This window comes from Sipha flava, unplaced genomic scaffold (genome assembly GCF_003268045.1).
Source record: "Sipha flava isolate LNK unplaced genomic scaffold, YSA_version1 314_pilon_pilon, whole genome shotgun sequence".
Classification (NCBI taxonomy): domain Eukaryota; kingdom Metazoa; phylum Arthropoda; class Insecta; order Hemiptera; family Aphididae; genus Sipha; species Sipha flava.
The window spans coordinates 441,593-460,561 of record NW_020272994.1 but is presented as its reverse complement, the minus strand read 5'-3'; the positions used below and the strand labels follow the sequence as shown (position 1 = coordinate 460,561).

General features: G+C 31.1%; 3 protein-coding genes across 4 annotated transcripts; 2 read left to right on the top strand and 1 right to left on the bottom strand.

Moving 5' to 3' along the window:
* Window positions 1-84: 84 nt before the first annotated feature.
* On the bottom strand, window positions 85-18,665 carry LOC112686533. 2 transcript variants are annotated; one of them, XM_025558876.1, is made up of 6 exons: window positions 18,565-18,664; window positions 17,781-18,404; window positions 3,955-4,861; window positions 3,655-3,803; window positions 2,979-3,276; window positions 85-1,901 (listed from the first exon to the last, which is right to left on the bottom strand). In XM_025558876.1, exons 3-6 carry the CDS (start codon window positions 3,990-3,992, stop codon window positions 437-439), a joined length of 1,950 nt encoding a protein of 649 aa, XP_025414661.1. In that variant the 5' UTR covers window positions 3,993-4,861; window positions 17,781-18,404; window positions 18,565-18,664; the 3' UTR covers window positions 85-436. The 2 variants fall into 2 exon arrangements, with proteins under 2 accessions (XP_025414661.1, XP_025414660.1); XM_025558875.1 differs by having other exon boundaries at window positions 3,655-4,861; window positions 18,565-18,665.
* Window positions 6,815-8,235, top strand: LOC112686534 (protein FAM166B-like). Its single transcript, XM_025558877.1, has one exon. The coding sequence runs from the start codon at window positions 7,029-7,031 to the stop codon at window positions 7,350-7,352; it is 324 nt and encodes a 107-aa protein (XP_025414662.1). The 5' UTR covers window positions 6,815-7,028; the 3' UTR covers window positions 7,353-8,235.
* Window positions 7,768-9,082, top strand: LOC112686560 (UPF0605 protein CG18335-like). The gene is made up of 2 exons (XM_025558909.1): window positions 7,768-7,893; window positions 8,672-9,082. The coding sequence occupies exons 1-2, from the start codon at window positions 7,768-7,770 to the stop codon at window positions 9,080-9,082; spliced, it is 537 nt and encodes a 178-aa protein (XP_025414694.1).
* Window positions 18,666-18,969: the final 304 nt, after the last annotated feature.

The window sequence follows — 18,969 nt, the reverse complement described above, 5'->3', positions numbered from 1 at the left end:
CAATAATATACCATTTCAATATTTGTTACTTATATATATAGTTGTTATTATTATTTTTCTTACACAATATATTATTTTAAATCTATAGGTTTTATATAAAGAAAAATTAAATAACTTAATCGTACCAAGAAATGAATTAACCCGTTATGTAACTTAGTAAAAAGTAACTTAATGTTAGCTTTTTAGCTCGTTAATGCTCAGCATTGGCGATAACTATTCGTCTCGCAAACGAAAATATCGGTGTTTGTAACCGGTGGAACCGATCGTTATTGCGGATTCGCGTTTGCTACTGTCGCAAGTTCAAGATGAAACGACTAATATTAATCCCGTATGTGGGGGTCCCGACCCTTAAGGCGCCGAGTGCGATGGTGTATAATGACGTCGTGCGACGGGCATTACAGCTTTACGGTCGAGCCTGGTCACGGGCCGCGCGCGCCTAGTCGCCTAGCACGCAGTAGCACAGCAGTTTGATCTTGGCATCGCGCACACACTCGCTCTGGTTGCCGTACATGTTCAACCTACTGATCGAGCCTACCATCTTGAAGCGGCCGGCGGTGGCCCGGTCCTCCCGCATCACCGCCTCGAACTTGGCTAGCCCTGGTACTGTGGTCACGCGCACCTCGTAATCCCGCGTAGACGCGCTGTCCCGGCCCATCTGCACCGCGGCCGCGTTTACCCGGTGCAACGTGAGGTTGGCGCACCGTGGGTACGGCGCCAGCACCGCGTTCGCATAGTGCACCAGAAGGTTGGCCGCCCGGACCGCGTCCTCGTCGTCCGGCCTCAGCGTCACCCTCACGTCGTGACAGCTGCAGTAGTGCACCGGAATACCGGCCGCCTCGCACGTCCGGTCATCCGGCACCTCGTGGAACAGACTGACGCCGCGGCCGGACTGCGATCCCGGTGACCCCAGCGATCCGTCCGCCAGCTCCAGCAGCGTCTCATGCACGTCGTACGGCGTGGTCAGCCGGTTCGCGTTGGCACGCAGGTTGCGCACGGCCGCCGGGTGCACACGCACATACCACTCGGGCACGACGAACCGCAACATGGGGAGCCGGTCCTCCAGGGCACCCTGGTACGTGTCCCGGAACGTGCCCCACCGGATACCGTGGTCGCTCATCAGTAGCACCACTGTGTTGTTGAGCATACCGGTGGCGTCAAGCGCCGCGAAGAACGCGGCCAGGTCACGGTCCCCGAACCGCGCGTACTCGACGTAGTCGTGCGTTAGGCTGGTGGACCAGTAGAAGCCCATGTGCAGCCGATTGCCCGCGGACATAGTGATCTTCAGTGCGTGGTCCAGCAGCGCGGCCATGGCCAATCGGCCGCCCGCGCAGCACATCGTGTTCCCCGAGGCGCAACCGTGGCCCACGCCGTGCTCCGCGCGCAACATGATCGGTCGCAGGTAGTGGTCCGTCGGCTGGCCCAGGAACCCGGGCTTAAGGTAGTTGAACGTTCCGATTGTCGGGCTGTCCTCGGCGAACGTGGTACTGAAGTTGGCCCGCTTATAGTCGTCCCACACGAAGCGGCACTCGTCGAAGAACCCGTCGTCTCGGGGCCAGCACCGGTTCCGCAGCTCGTCCACCGACAGTCCGGCCAGCAGCGGCACCAGGTTCGGGAACGTGTTGTCCTCAACCTTGTTGTAGCCCAGCATCTCCACGTTATCGAGCCGCGACAGCAGCGCGTCCGTCAACGGCATCTGACGGTGAAAGTTCAGCCGTGACACCGAGTCTAGACCCAGGATCAGCACGTTCACGTCCCCGTCCCGACGCGTCATCGCCGCCGGGGCAGGGCGCACGAATATATGGTAATCTTTGTACACCACGTTGCCGTTGAATGTGCATATCGCTTCGATCATCTCGTCCGATACCGTTACGTCGTCCTCGAAGTACACTTTCTCCCCGAGTCTGCAAAAAACGTATTGATTAAAACACACCGGCTTGGTACCCAGTGCACGGTATTTATGGATTGCGCCTGGGACTCGAACAATGTCGAAACCGTTCAAGTAAACCGGTAAAAAGATTTCTTTATTTTTATTTATTTTTTTTTTTTTTTATTATTAACGATCCTATAAAACAGGGATGGGCAACTCAAAGTAACTAGAGGGCCAATTTTTAGAAAATTAAAATCTTGCGGGCCAGAGCATAAAAAAAAGTAAATAAAAAAGGTCATTCGAAATATGAATTTGTATACATTTAACACACACGACAAAACTATACGAATGATACGAAGAAACTAAATAGCTCGGTACAAACAGCTATGGTTGAAAGCTGTACTTATACATACATGTGACATTTAGATATTATAATAATTAATATATCGATAAGTTAGAGTATAGACGATATACCTACTTTAAAATTGCATGATGTAATTTTAAAATATAGTACAGGCTAGATATAAAAGGTTCGCGGGCCGCCAGTTACCCACCCATGCTATAAAATAACAAACCGATTAAGATTTCGATTCGGATATGTGATATATTTTTTTCGATCATGAAAACCAAATTAAACTAGGTGCTGATACCCCGCGCATACATCGTCGAGGAGAGATCTAAACATTTTTGCCATAAAGCATTTGAGGATGAACGATATGAGAATTTTTTGGAATAAAACATAATTAACAAAAGGTTTTAACGGTCCGTATGTATTGCATATAAAAATTGTCCACCCAATTTTCGGAAATTTTTGAATTGTTCGCTTAAAGCGCATACATAAATGTCAGGTAAATAAAACATAATTGGTACGTAAAGAGAAAGGGTTTGCCTTTTGTGGTGTTTTCCGACTCGACGACCGGACGAATATAATCGGCTAGTGGATTGTGAAGCGTTAGGATTGAAAACCGTTCGAACGCTAATTGTAGGTAATTCATCCGACGGGCATTCGAAAGCGTTCCGGTCAATTGCCGCGGAGGATCGTTAAGATTTATAACTATTCCGTACGATACCGTAAAACAATATGCTAAACCTATCAGCGTTCGGGTCGTACTTGACGCTGTTCTCGTTGAACCCGCTGACGTCCTGGCCGGTCTCGACCACCGGTCTTTTCACGGCACTGTAATAACATTCGAACTTCGGATGCCGCTCGGTGACGATCAACGCGGTCCGCGCGGTCGCGTTCAATATCAACGCCGTCAGGTTGGACGTAACCAATGGCAATGTATAGTTCCACATGGACCTGCAGTCCAACTTTTCGTTGTAGTTCATGTACTTGTCGACCTCGGGCCCGTTTAAATACATTTCCGGAATCCGGCAGCCTGGCGTTTTGATTAGATACCCGGACGTACCTGGAAAGCCGTGCAACGCGTTACAAAACAATTTGAGATGCAAACGAGGGCGTGGATAGAAATTCCATCAGAGGCGCAAACCAATTACCAAAACATGTTTAGTGTTATTCATTTAAGTGTGTTTTCGGATTCTTACACATGTAAAATGTTTACCTCGTTTCATGATATTTAATTATAACTTACGAGATAAATACGAATAAAAAAATATAAAACATCATAATTCATTAAAAATGCCCACAATGTAAGACCGTATCAGTAGTATTTATATGTATTTCGATTACAATTATTACACCAACTGTAATTGACTTTTTGACACTATTCGTTCTACGTAAAAAACTGTATCAATTTTAGTAGTACAATAATTGTTCAAACACTTACCAAGTATAGATGAGTGGTGTTCGTTCAAAACATCTGTAAATGCAGTCAACGAATAAAATGTATAAGTCCATATAATTAATGTGAATAAAACAATCCATAGTACCAGAGACTTTGGTTTCAAAATGTGCTTAAACATATTTATCATTGATCTATAAAAACAAAACATATAACAATATCTGCTGTTACAGTGAATAACATTTTGCATTGTTCAATCAATATTAAATAAAACTTTTGTGTCAGTACATGTCATGCATTAACATGGTACAGGATTATAAATTTATTGATCAATTTACTTTATACCTGTTGTGACTCAGTTCAAATGAACGTGCGAAATGCATTTACCACGGTATTCATGTCCTGGAGAGGGAACCGCGTATACACACATGGATATTGGTCTCCAACTGTTTACAGGGTTCGCGATAATAATTACAAGATCGTATCAATATTATTTTATTATTATTTTGTATTGCGCTCCGAACGAAACGATAAAAAAGTATTTGTTTTCACTAAAGATTTTATTTTTATTTTTTTTATTGCTGATTATTGAATTGTTGGTTCCGTTAACAAGAATTCAAGAAAGTGTGTTACATTTCTGATTTAAGCATGTGAATATCTAGTTTTCAATTGAGGGTTCAATTTTGTTTGATTATAAAGAGAAGAAAATTATCTACGATGCAGCGTTTTTATTTTTTCACTAACAAAAATTGATTTAAATTTATTTACATGTTAACAATTGTAAAGTTGAAGGTTTTTTGTCGAGTTATGAGAAATTATCGTGATAAATAATAGAAAAAATTAAAACGCTAAATCGTAAATAATATTCTCTTGTCAAGAACTGAAAAAAAAACATAAAGAAACTTCTTCTATGAATTTACTTTGAAAGGTTTTCTTCAGCGCAATACAACTTTTCGTCTGAAATTCATAAAGAAACGATTATTTTATATTTCACACGTATATCAAAATTACGAAGAATATTCAACCCTCGAACGATTTGAATCAAATCGCGTACCACTATAAACAATGGTGAACCACTCGTTTCAACGCCCTCTTCGAGCAGTGAAAAAATTTCGCAGATTCACGCTGAGAGATTTAACACTTTCTGACTGGCTCATTTCCCGGATTTTGTGAAAGCATCATAATTGAATCTGTTCCGTCGACTATCCTTGCACTCGACTTCGGTTATGGTATTACTTCCAAAAGCATATACCTATAATACAATTGTTCTATACATCTTGAACTGTATTCGTTCCGTGAACTACAATGTTTATCCGTCTTGGCAAGCTAAAATAAAAATCTTTCTACCGCGAAAAACACCTACGATAAGCAAAACTATAATCAACCTTTGCGTTAATAATACTAAATGTTAAAAGCCTATGTTTTTAGGTGAGATATCAGATAAATACAATAGTATACTATACTTATATATTTTTACTTTTTATAACATGTTTGAATAACTCACGATGACAGTTTTTCGTTTATTCATCATACTAAAATGATTTTAAATAAAAAAATTATTTTCGAATAAAATGAATTGTCGTGTTTTGAACTTTGTGCAAAAAAAAAAAATAAAAAAAATTATGTAACACATATCTAACCTAATCCCTAGCATTACCGTTGTTTTATTATTTACATTTTCAACATTCTGATAAAAAACGGAAAAAAATAATGCCTAATGTTTATCATTATTTCTTCTTTTTCACGTAGTCTTACAACTCTGTAAAAGTTTTAGTTTTTTATCATACAACTGATTTTAAAATAAATACAGATAAAAGTCAATGTATAGTTGAAATCGCGGCTGCCAATATACTTCGCTTTAATCACCTGCATTTAGTTACGGTACTCCTATCATTTAGAAGCTAAAAAGAGGTTTTATTCAGAGATTTTTAGACTGATCAATTCATTTACATAATCAAATATTATTAACTTTTATCGTAAGACTAACAATGAAAAAAATGATTCATTAAAATTAATTTCACTGTCATTGTCTATTAAACTATTATCCCGTGGCAAACAGACAGCTTTAAATCTGGAAAATCTCTTTTTAATTAATGAATTAATTAAAATATGCACATATACATGTATTTCTCTAGACATTTTAATATATTTCTTATTATTACTCATGTATATATCGCACAAAAATGAAAACAATTAATTGCATCTCAAAAATTAATATTAACAATGGAACGATCTTAATAGATTTTTAATATTACATCAAGTGCAATCAAAAAAATTAAAAAAATTGTACATAATTGTATAAACTAAAATATACTATTAAACTGTTTTAAAAATCTCACTATAAAAACAAGTGTTGATTACAACAATAGTATGTTGTATTCCTCTACATGTGACAGCATTAGAAAATAAATACCAAACGATTGATTATTTTTTGACAAAAGATAGAATATTACTTTCTATTGGAATTTTTTATTACAATGATTAACGTTTCACACATAAACAGCTGAACGGTGAATCTGTTTATTATAAAAACAATATAATTATTTAATCATAAAAATATAATTATTGCAATTATATACCTACATGATACGTGCACCGATGCAATATACCAATAAGTTATTTCATTTTGAATGCCAATATAATAGGTAATTTTTCTTTTATGAATATTAAAAAGTTCAATTTAATCAACGATCTAACATAAATATTTTTTATACTTGGATTGACGGTTAGGTATCTAATAGAGTAGAAGTAATTATAAACTTAATTTGTTTTTTTTCTTCTAGTCAGGTGGCACTGCTGAGGGTCTTTTACTCATATACTTAAAGGTTATTTAACCAATGTTATCACACTTACTTAGTATTCACTTGCAATAGATTGTAAATATATTTTCCTTTAATAAAAATTTGTTTTTTTTTTAAATGTAATTTCTTTCTTTTAGGATGTTGTCATACTGGCATTATAAATAAAATGTTAACCAAATTACAAAAATTATGATTTACACAAATCGAATATTGAACCAGTTATCAATTATTTATAAACATTCATAATCATTTAAAGTTATGATAAACAGAGCAGTGCCCAACGAAATATTATGGAATATTTGTAAAGTTATACCTAAGTCTATACTGAAATGTAAAAAACCATTATATTCTTTTCCTTTTTAAATTTTAATTCGTATTATAAAATGTTAATATTTTTTTTTTTTTATTCAATCAATAGGTACGTGATTATAGTACTGTAAGTATAATTTATTGTTATATTATTTTTTGAACGTGTGTATCTAGGTCATACGTTTGTAACATTTCTATAGTGACTATCGGATATTATTTAAATTTATTTAAAAACCATAGTGGTTATAATCAAGACGGTTCGAAATTTACATCTTAAAATTTTAAAAATCTTCACTTGGCACAATACAAATGGCATCTATTAGGAAAATTTTACCACCGCAGCCGCACTATCTGACCGGATACACGGGATTCGTGCCCGGCTTAAAGTTCCACTGCGGCGAGACATATGGCAGGCTGACGAACACTTTGTTTTTGGACCAGAGGATAAAACGATCAAAAAAATTGGTGTTGCTCGAGTTGGGTAAGCCCCATGAGGAATGGGTGTCAAAAGAAGACAAGGAAGCTCTGCAGAACCGGTGTCACGACAATAAGGAATGCAGGTACACGGAGGACATGGTGATCGGCTACACTGGACACGTACCCCAATACAGATTCCAGGACGGACACAAGTAAACATAATTACTCGTTGACGATTGTGGAAACTAGAACAACTTGATTATTACTATCCGAGAGTAATTATTCAACAATGCGTTTCATCGAAAGCAGTATATAATAGGTTTCATTGATTTAAAGCATAACGCTGTTGAATTATCATTACATCATAACTCAAGCCGAAAACTCGTTTTGCGCATGTAATACACATACCAGGGAGAAGGGGAGAATTGTAACTCTATATTTCGAACAATCAGTATTAGTTTAATAAATGAGAGTCGTGTGATTTCGGACATTTTTGTAAATTGCACACCGTTATCATAGAATATCATAGTGAATGCAGATTTTAGTATATCTAATACATATTGGTAAAAATTACATATGGATAATATACACCAGATTTCCTGTGAATGCAGCAATTGGGATATGTAAGTTTATGGAAAAGAAAAATACGTGTTTATGTCCTGATTGTAAACCTTTGAACACCGAGGAAAATGGAAATGAAATAATCAAGACAAACGAAGACGACACCACAAATACTCATACTCGTCCATCTAAAGAGGTATATCACACGTTTTATTACGGCTCACTTATAATGTCGTAATCATTCTGATCTGTAAACTTTTTATTGTTCTATAAACGTCCTAATGTATTTTTATTCGTATCCACATTTCACTCGGAATTTATTATCCTTAGCTTTTAAAGTCTTTTTCGTCCTTTCATGTCGGCTGTCCTCGATTTAATTGAGTTCTAATTAAGGTTTTTCCGATTCAAACGAAGTACATCTTTTAAATATTGTTGATTATTATTTTTCACTAGCTTCAATTTTTGAGACACGAGTTATCCGATATAACTATTGATATAATTTTGAAATGTATTTGTACTATTTATTATACATTTATATACAAAATATATACATACTTACACATATATTCATTGAGGGTGTAGTAAAATTATTTTTTATTTATTTAATGAAAACAATTTAAATTAAAATCGATTTTTAATTACCAATACAGAATATCTATACGTATTTACCTTATTATTTTCCTCAAACATTATTTACATAAAAAAAGTAAAATCCATATAATTAATATTTACTTTATAAAATTGAGTTTAAATTTAAGTTTACAAAATATAAAATAAAATATTATAATTTAATTTTTATAAAAATATAAATTATAATAAATAATAGCAAAAGTAAATAGTATTGAATATTTTTTGAGATTTTATCTAGAAATTACTGCATTTTGAATTAATTATTTATTCATTTATATTATTTGTACGTACTCAATTTTTTTTTTGAAATAAATCATTGGTTTTTTATTTTATTGAAATATTAGATACCAGGTGGCTTACAAAAAGTAAATGAGATGTATGCATATAAAATTCCAACGCGTCCTGTTCCTCCTCATTTCATGGAGATGGAAAATACAGATAAGTACCTGAAGAAAGGTTATACAGGACATATACCTTGTTTGAACAATTTCCATGGCGCTACAAACTCTTCTATCACCAATGAGGCGCTGAAGTTGTTCACTTCACGTTACGAGAAGGAAAAGGCGAACTTGAAACTACCGACTATAGCCGGCACCTTAGCTCCAAAACCAAAAATGGTTTCTCGTAGATTACCATATGAAGCAGGAATTATTAAGAATTATGCAGGGCATATACCTGGATCTATGTTTAATGTGGGAGAAACATTTAGCGTGGGATCCAAGAGCACTAGGATTATTCTCGGAATGAATAACTAAATTAGCATTGATCATATAGATCAGTCAAGTTAGACAAAAAAACCTATAAAGATTGGAACTAATTCCTCAAAAGCTGAATTTTGGTACACAATCTTACTGATAACAACTTACTGATTTATATACTAAAAGTTCCTAGACATACCCCATGTGCATAGTTCTCTATCGATTAAAAAGGTTTGCGTACCCTCTATTTAGTTTTACACTTATTAAATTTTGAACTTACGTTTAAAAAAAATTATGGACTGATTGTGTATCAAAATTCAACTTTCGAGGAATTATTTCCATTATTTTTCCTTATTTGATTCGACTAGACTTATTAGACTACAAAACGCCTTATATAACGTTTACATGTATTGTTATTTTGGATGTATAAATTCAAACTATAAGAGCGTTATATTTTACTATGTTTGGGTATTTTATTATATATATAATATTATCAAATACAGTAGAGTCTCGATAATCTGAACACAGGCTAATCCGAACGATCTTGAAAAATATCGCATCGCTATATTAATACATATGTATGTATATCATAATAATAATATTAAATATATGTTTTAAATAATAAGGTTCATATTATGTAATAAATATTATATTAACTGGCTGTACATTATACACATATATAATCAGGGCCAGCCCAAGCAAAAATATTGCAGTAGGCAAAATTAAATTTTGCCGTCTCTAAAAAAAATTAAGCTCTTATTTTAACTTAGCCCTTCCTCCTATTTTTTATGTCATATATCTACATAATTTTTTTTTTCTTATTTTATGTATAATATTATATGTAAAAAGACTTAAAAATGATTTCTATAATTATTAAGCAAAACCCATCACTATCAGGACTATTGGAAATCGCGGAAGTGATTGTGTGGTTATTAATATTTTTGAAATAAATGAAAACGCCCAGCGTAGGCCGTAATATTAAACAGGACACCAAAACGTTTTGATAACGTTATTAGTATAACGTTAAACTATTCAAAAACGATTGAAACCGATATCAGATAACATATCAGTAAATGATAAACGATTGAAAACGGATAACGGATAACGAAACAGAAACGAAAAACGATTAAAATTAATATCGAATAACGTAACAGAGATCGATTAATGATTGAAACTTAAAAGAAAATGTCATGGAAAAATATTTCTATCAATAAAATAGATTTGGAACATAGTTATTTTAGTAAAATTGACTTAAATTACTAAGTAATCTAAATAAAATAAATGTAAAAGGATGTTTAAAACAACAATAAATTTATCAACTAATTAATATAAATAAACATTACAAATTATAATTTATAAATATGCTTTCTGAAATTACGTTGAATATTGTAGGCGGGGAACCCATATGGCCTGCCTCATCAAAAATAATTTCGGTAATAATGCCGCCCCTATTAAAGTGCCACTCTAGGCAGGTGCCTAGCTCGCTTATACCTTGAGCCGGCCCTGTATATAATTATAATAATTGTTTGTATACATTATCTTTATTGTGTATAATTGTCTTTTTAAATTACGAAATTTTACATGATTAATACAGATAAAAATAAATTTCATAATTTAAATTACAATAAAATTGATGTTTTTATTAAGCCATAAATAATCTCAATAAATCGGTAACCCGAACGACCCCTTTCCCCAATCTTGTTCGGATTTTCGAGACCCTATTTTATTGTTAATCGATAACGATTATATTAGTTATAGTCTACATTATCTTACATTTAATTATGCTTTACATAACATAATTAAGTACTTAATAACATGAAATATAAATTCTAATTCGATTATTAAGTGCAAAATAATATACATAAGAGTATAAAAAATTCTACAAGCTTGAGCATATCAAGTTCAAACCCAAATGAAATAATACTTAAACTTGAAAAAATTTGATTGTATTTCAAAACAATATAATTATATACTCAAAAGTTTAATGCAACGATAATATTATAATAAAATCGTGATAAATTATAATTTTAAATATTTATATTACCTATGTAAAATTTAATTTTCACCATGGTTTGTTATGTCTTTTTTTTAAGTATATTAAAATTAAATATATATATAATAAAATATTAAAAATTAAATTATTATTATAAAAATTAAGTATATTAAATATTTGGTACTTAATTTACAGTATATAACTATCATCAAGGCTGTGTAAGTAACCAAATTAGAAAATTTAGTTAAATTTAAAAATTAGCTAGCTGCATGATGAATTCAGTTGATTTCTGTCAAATTTAGTTATAAAAGTTAATTTAGTTCAGTTTAATATTTCATGGTCATGAGTATAATTAAATACAAATATTGAATAGTTGAACCAAAAAAGAAATTTTATTTTTTGAAAATACCTCATTAGATACTTTTTACTCAAACTATGATTAGTCAAAACACAAAAATTTTATTTATTTTTTCACTATATTGTATCTACTTCAATTGCTTTGGAACTATTTAACGAATTTAATAAATAAAGTTGTAAATCAGCAATATTATTTTTTTAATTCTTCTTTAAAAGTAAATATATATTATGTTATTCAACATATGACGTTAAATGTTGATTAGAACTAATTGCTTTTATTAAGTTATTTAATTTATGAAGATAAGTCTACGATGAAAAACTGACTTAAGAATAAAGTTGATTTTTATGAAAACAACAGAACTTTATTGTTACGAATAGCGCAATATTACATTTGTATTAGTGATGGAAATAATCGAATGAATAGTAATCAAAAATAATAATAATCGAATAATCGAAGATTAGTAATCGAAAACAAAATAAGCGAATGATTAGTAGTCGAAAACAAAATAATCGAATGATTAGAAAACGAAATCAAAATAATCGATTAGTAGTCAAAAACAAAATAATCAAATGATTAGTACATGAAATCAAAATAATCAAATAATCCAATGATTCATAATTTTATTGCTTGAACTGGTTGTATAAATGATCAAATGATTATTTATAAGCATGAAAGTGAAATGCATTTTCAATCCAAATATTTATACTTATTAAACCAATTAGTGTGGCGATTACCGATAACGGGAATTATACCAATGATTAAAAATAAAATAAATAATTATACAATACTAATGGACAGTCGACTTTTTAATTTAGTACCCAATGGGCAATGAGTAAAATACACAATTTTTTCGAATAATTGAATCAATTTTCTTTTGACAAATATGTCTGGTAACATTATTTGGATAATTAAAACCATTCCATTATTTTAATAATCAAAAAATAATAATCGAATGATTCGATTATTTAATATAATGGAATGATTCGATTATTCTATTATATTATTCCCATCACTCATTTTTATCATTTGGAGTCTAAATCATTGTTTAAATTTTGGACAATAATTGCTTGAACAATTGATAATTCTTAATTCTGTCCAGAAGTCTAAAATAATATTTACCTACAGTCTTAGTACATTTGTATTAAGTATTTCCGATGAAAATTTAATTTTTGAATTTACTAAATATTCACTTTAATTTTAATTACTTGTTTACGTGTTTGTAAAATGTTTAATATTTTTTATTGTGATTACAAAGTAGAAACTTAAATATTTGACTTTGTACCGGAACTGTGAATTTTACTGTTCCAATCTTACAGTTGCTATTAAAACAACAATATCATATTTGAAAGATCATTGTTCTATATATTTACACTTTTATATATATATACTTAAATAAAATGCGCGTAAAGAGAAGTACAAGTTTTTATTTTTAATTGTTAACAATTTGTTTTACATAGTTAACATAAGATCTCTATATAAAAAAAAAAAATTACACTATTTGATCTTTTATAGAATTGGTATATTTTTAACGATAAAAACGGTATAAATTAGAATGCTAATATAATATTTTATCTAATTGTATTGGTAAAAAAAAAAATTTGCTCAAAAAACAGTTAAATATAATTTACTCAGATTTTATTGTTGTTTTATGACAGTAATTGATTTCAATAAAAAGTATACAATATTTTTTTATGTTATCGACATAATATGATCATAATATTTGCAGTGTGTATACATTTAATTATTTTATTTCATCAGAATAAAGTGATATGTTACTAATAATTAGAATTTAAAGTTTACAATAGAAAATCCCAAATACATTTTAATTAAAATCAAAACTGTAAGCAAATTGTACAATATGTTACAATTTATTGTATTATATATAATATATTATATTATGTTACAATACAATATGTAAGTTGTTTATGAAATGTATTCGATTTCAACCATAACCACAACCATGTAACAGATTATATGATTTTGATATTTAAAGTAAAAACAAACAATAAAATAGTATTTTAAAAATACTTTATACATCAGTTATATTATTATTCTTAGTAGTTTCTTACTGTTTAATATATAAATTTTAATTATATTGTGTACCATAGGTTAACATATTTTTTTTAAATAATTTGGAGCAAAAAAAAAACAATACAATGCTATCATTACCTATGTATATATGTATATTCTTATTTTATTGATATATATTTAATTAAACTGATCAAAAGAACGATTATGATTCATTGAGTGGATAAACTTTCTTGGATAAGTAGCTACGTTGCCGGAATCTAAAAATAAAATCAAAAAATCGTTCATACATTTTTATTTTATAAAAATTATAACATTTTTACCTCGATACGGGATTTAAAATAATTATATTAAATGAAGATATTTGTTTACAATATGTAACAATTATGAATTAATTTTTTACAGTGATTAGCAGAATAGTTTAAACGAAGCGGCGTAGAAATAAAATATGAAACAGTAAGTATTTGAATTGTATTAATACAGGATTGATACAGATAGGTTCAACGCATTGAATATAAAAATTATAAATATAATTATTTTACCAGAATTAACGAAGATAAGACTTCACCAAAATTAATTTTTTTCTGTAAAACTAAACATTTTCTAGTAAAAATAATTATCACAATAAGTCCGTTTATAGTTTTTTGAAAATTTAAGTTCACTGTACAAGAATTATTATAATCAAATTTCAAGTTTTCAAGCTTTGTTATGTAAACACATTTCAGGAACTGAAATAATTATCCAAATACAATTTTTTTTTTTAATTTCAGTTAACTATTTATTCCCATAAACTGCGTAACATAAAACGGATAAAAATATTGAAGACATCAGAAAATTTAAGTTCCGTTAAAACCGTATTAATATTATATTATTATTATACTTTTGTTTAGTGAACATTCATCGGTTTGACTTACTTTTATGGATACATTTTTTAACGGAAAAAACGGTTCATGTAGTTTTTGCGATCTTCCTCTATTTCTCGCATTCTGCGAGCTTCTTCGGTTTCGTGGACTCTAAATCCTGACTGATTTTGACGTTCTTCTTCAGATGACTGTACTGTGAACTCGAGGATTCGCTCCGCCACTGGCAAACTTTCGAGGTAGCCCATCAACCTCACCATCCCGGGATGGTTCATGACTTCCTCGTCGGAGAAGCTAGAGTGTTCTTCTCTGGCTAAAGATACGGTAACTCTGCGGTAAATATGGTTTTTGTCGTCTTTGTCGTCGGTGGACTTTTTAGACTTCATGAGACCAGGCATGGCTTATGATCCAACAGGCACCAATAGTATCATAAATACAATAATATTATATGATAAGTCATCACTTTAGGAAATAATTATTACATCAGTTAAATATTATGTATAATGAAACGATTGTTTTATTATTATTGTATTTTATTTATTTATTTGTTATCATTCAATAATCTATATTTTTTGATAAACAAATACACGCTCACATGAATATATCATTATTTATTCCCAACACACAAATCATTTATAGTACATAGATTTATAATTTTAAATATACCGATTTCAAAATAATTTTTAACCCTTCATTTTTTAGATTACACTAAATACATTTAATGTTTTAAATATTTTTAAAAATATTAGAAATTAAGAAAACCTTAATTTAATAGAAACATTTGAACTCTTTTATAATAATTTTGTTATAAAAAAATTAACATTTTTTTATCACAATGAAGCTCTTAACCTAACTTAAATATACTTGTATATTGTTTACCTTGATTTAAATTTAAAAAAAAAGTATACTTCTTTATCCATTCTATTACTCGTAAATGGTATTTTATCATATTTCTTCAATTTTATAAGGATAAACTTGTACAAATTTCAAACATTAGAACTTCAAATAACCCTATTATACTAATATTTCAAATAAAATATTATCAACCTATATCATGTACATAACATTTACATATACCATACATAATACTATCAAATTTACTTTAGTCGTTAAAAATTATAAATCTCGATATTTTAATCATATACAAACAATATAGAAAAAAAATAACGAATTGGTATCTTAAAAAAATGATTTTAATAATATAATTTTGTGAATACAACATGTTAGTGTTTTTAATAAACATATTTCCAAATTTTCTTTTCACTTAAGAAGTACTGACATAAATTAAGTACTTAAAATTAATTTTATTTATTTACTTTATTTTATTTTATTTTATTAATTAATTAATTTAATGTACTTAAATTTTTGCGGAACAAAAGTTTTTCTTTCGATATTATAATAAATTATATTTTTATTTTTTTCTTATCTCATGGTAAATCTTCTACACCACCAATGCGTTGTGTACAGAAAAATAAACAATTACAATGCTGTATTCTTCTTAATCAATTCAACATTATATTTAATTAATTAAAATAAATTGTCATTGCACGATAAAAATTTCTTTCGTAACATTATACTCTAATATTAATAAAATTTGTAAATAAATTGATGTTGATTTATTGCTTTGCTTGCGAATAATTAGTAAACACTCTTAGTTATATTTAACAATATTAATGTGCATTTATATGATGTAAAAACGATTATTACTCCATGCAATCTTCTACTTATATTATGGGTTTTATTGGAAACATATTAATTTAATTTATCAACATGTTACATTATTTTATCATACTTGTAAATTATATATGTATATTATTCTATTTAGTTTCAGAGGAAAATTGTGTTCAATAATAATAATCAATTATACAACATATTTTTATTATTGATGTAACAAATTAAACTAATATTAGTGTTTTTTTATAATGAAATGTTTTTTTTTTAAATTACAGTTATGTTTAAACTTGAGTAAAATTTTTTTTGTGATTAGTCTAAAAATCATAAAAAAAAAAAGCCTTAACCTGTGTAATAAAACATAAATATTTTTTCCATCATCTACGTGATACTATTTAAATTTAAAAAAAACTACGAAAAATTATATTTCTTACGACACGTATTGATTTTTAAAGAGACTGGTTTTAGTAATTTGCTAAATTTAGAAGATAATAATCAAACCGTTTTAGAATCTTCGCCGATTATTAACTTGAGTACATTAAAGATAAAACATCTTATCTATATTTATCTAACTTAAATATGTATCCAAATATGGTTTACTTAGTAATTACATTTTAATTGTCAATCGAATTAACTGATTTAATGAATTTCAACGATTTATTTTATAACTAATTGGTATATGACGTGTTTATAAAATATTTATGGCGCTACAACGTTGTACAAATATCTCAAAAACCATCAGTTTGTTTAAAAAAGCGTTTAAACCCTTTAGACTAGATAATTAATTTAGCACAGCTTTTCACAGAATCCAATTACTTATTATTGCTTTTAAAATATACATACATAAAGCGAAACAACCCGATCTCTTTGTTGTATCTCCTCTAAGAGATCTTAATTAATATTAATTATTTTATATGTAACACAATAATGAGTGTTGAATTTTGAACAATATTTTGGATATCAAGCTTGTGAAATACTGTTATTGTAGCAACATGTATGTACAAGTGAAAGAGTTTATTTTATTTACGTGATCAATTAATGTGTGTATGAGTATCCGCAATTGAATTAAAAAAAAAAAAATAACGATACAGTTTTGATGTACTATATTATTAATAATTCCAACCCGGTCTTAATTCGTTCAAATGCGTACAATCCAGGGTTGGATTTATTCGACTAAAAAAAAACAAATGCATGTTAAACCGTGCTTATTAACACGCGTATAATCAACTGATATACACGATGAGTGCAGATCATATTTAAGTTTCTAAATGTTTTCATCGATGAGCCGCCGTAGCGTACAATACGATAAATAAACGAAGAACGAACATAAATCACACGTGCATATTTCATCGGTGTAAGATCCAGCGTTAAACAATACATGAAAAACTAATACACAGCAACGTATGACGATGTATTGGTATATAACATTATTTTGTATGCAAGTATAAGATATTAAATTTCATTCGAACGTAACTCGTCGATAACTACTCTATCGAATGTCGTCTAATGGGAATGGAATGTAATAAAATGTCAAATCGTAACGTCGAACAAAACTAATCTATGCGGTTCAAGCGAAAACAATATAATAATAATAATAATAATAATAATAATAATAATAATAACAATAATAATAACAACGCGTACCGTAATGGAAATCAAAAAGTAAATATCACAACGATCGCGGCCGCCTATGCGTGTACACAACAATGAGTCGGTTACGACATCGTCGTGGCGTGCGCGCACGTATTACGATAATGGATCGTATCGTTACAATTATCGTAACAACCGATTATCGTGCGTGTACGACTAAGTCGGGGAGGAACGGCGGCGGTGTGTTATTATTACCTGCGACGGAAACTGCGGACGATAACAGCAGCGGTTGTTTGCGATGATATAGGTAGTGTTATTGATGTGAATTGGTCTCGTTCTGTCGGCTGGACGGCGGTCTGGACGTCGTGTGACACCAGTGACGTTGGGCTCCCGATGGAAATCTGACAGGGACGAACGCGGGTCTCGGTGCCGCGGTCGCGTATCAACCCGATGGTTATCAGCCGTGCGCGTACCGCCCCCGGGATCGGGCGGTCGGGCGCGAGACGCACGTTCCCGTGGCAACCGGCCCTCAGCCTCCCGGCCCGCGCATAAACATCGCGTCGCAGTTTTAGAAATCAATATCGCGCGCCGGGAGTGAGGTTACGAGGAGCGAGGAGGTTCAGACCTTCCATGTTCGAGAAAACGGTCGAATACGCTTCCCCTCGTGTGGAATAAAATTGGTTTGCAGATTGTACGAGTGCGTGAATACGCACGACCTGAAACGCCGTCAAAAATTTTTATATTTTATTTATTTATATTTTTTGTGATACGTCGCACGCTATGTCACGTCTGTTTTTCTTTCTGTGAAGCCGTTATCATCGACCTTGGGCGGCCGACGTGTCGACGAATATTTCGTTGATAGATTCCACGGACTTTTGTCTAAAAAAAATGTGTTTTGATTGTACATTAAAAAAAATAATAATAATAATTAATACACCCATTTTTTTTTTTTTTTTTTAATGTATTTTATTTTCTCCCCCGATTAAACGTCGAGTTTTGTTAAAATTAAATCCGCATGAATTGAATATCACATACTTACGCTTATCATTGTGCTCCAGTGCAATTCTTATCAAGACTGTTGAATTATCATTCTTTGAATTTTTTCCTTTTCGCGATACCGTTGTCGGTTTTTGATCTATTTTTGGAATAACTGTGGACTCCAATGTGATTTAAAATTATCATAACTCGTCCGACTGGTCTGATAATGAGTCTTCAGAAGATGACCTAGATAATATATTGATAGTTAATAACTATACTCCTCATATTTATAATGGTCTTCATTCTTAATGATTAAATATAATGACTCACGATTTTTTTATTTTTTTTATCATTAAAAATCATTTGATACTATGATTCAAACGAATTGTTATCATTTTGTAATTACGACGTACAAATAATAGGAATTCCTCAAATACCAGATCTAATACAATGATCCCATTCTAAA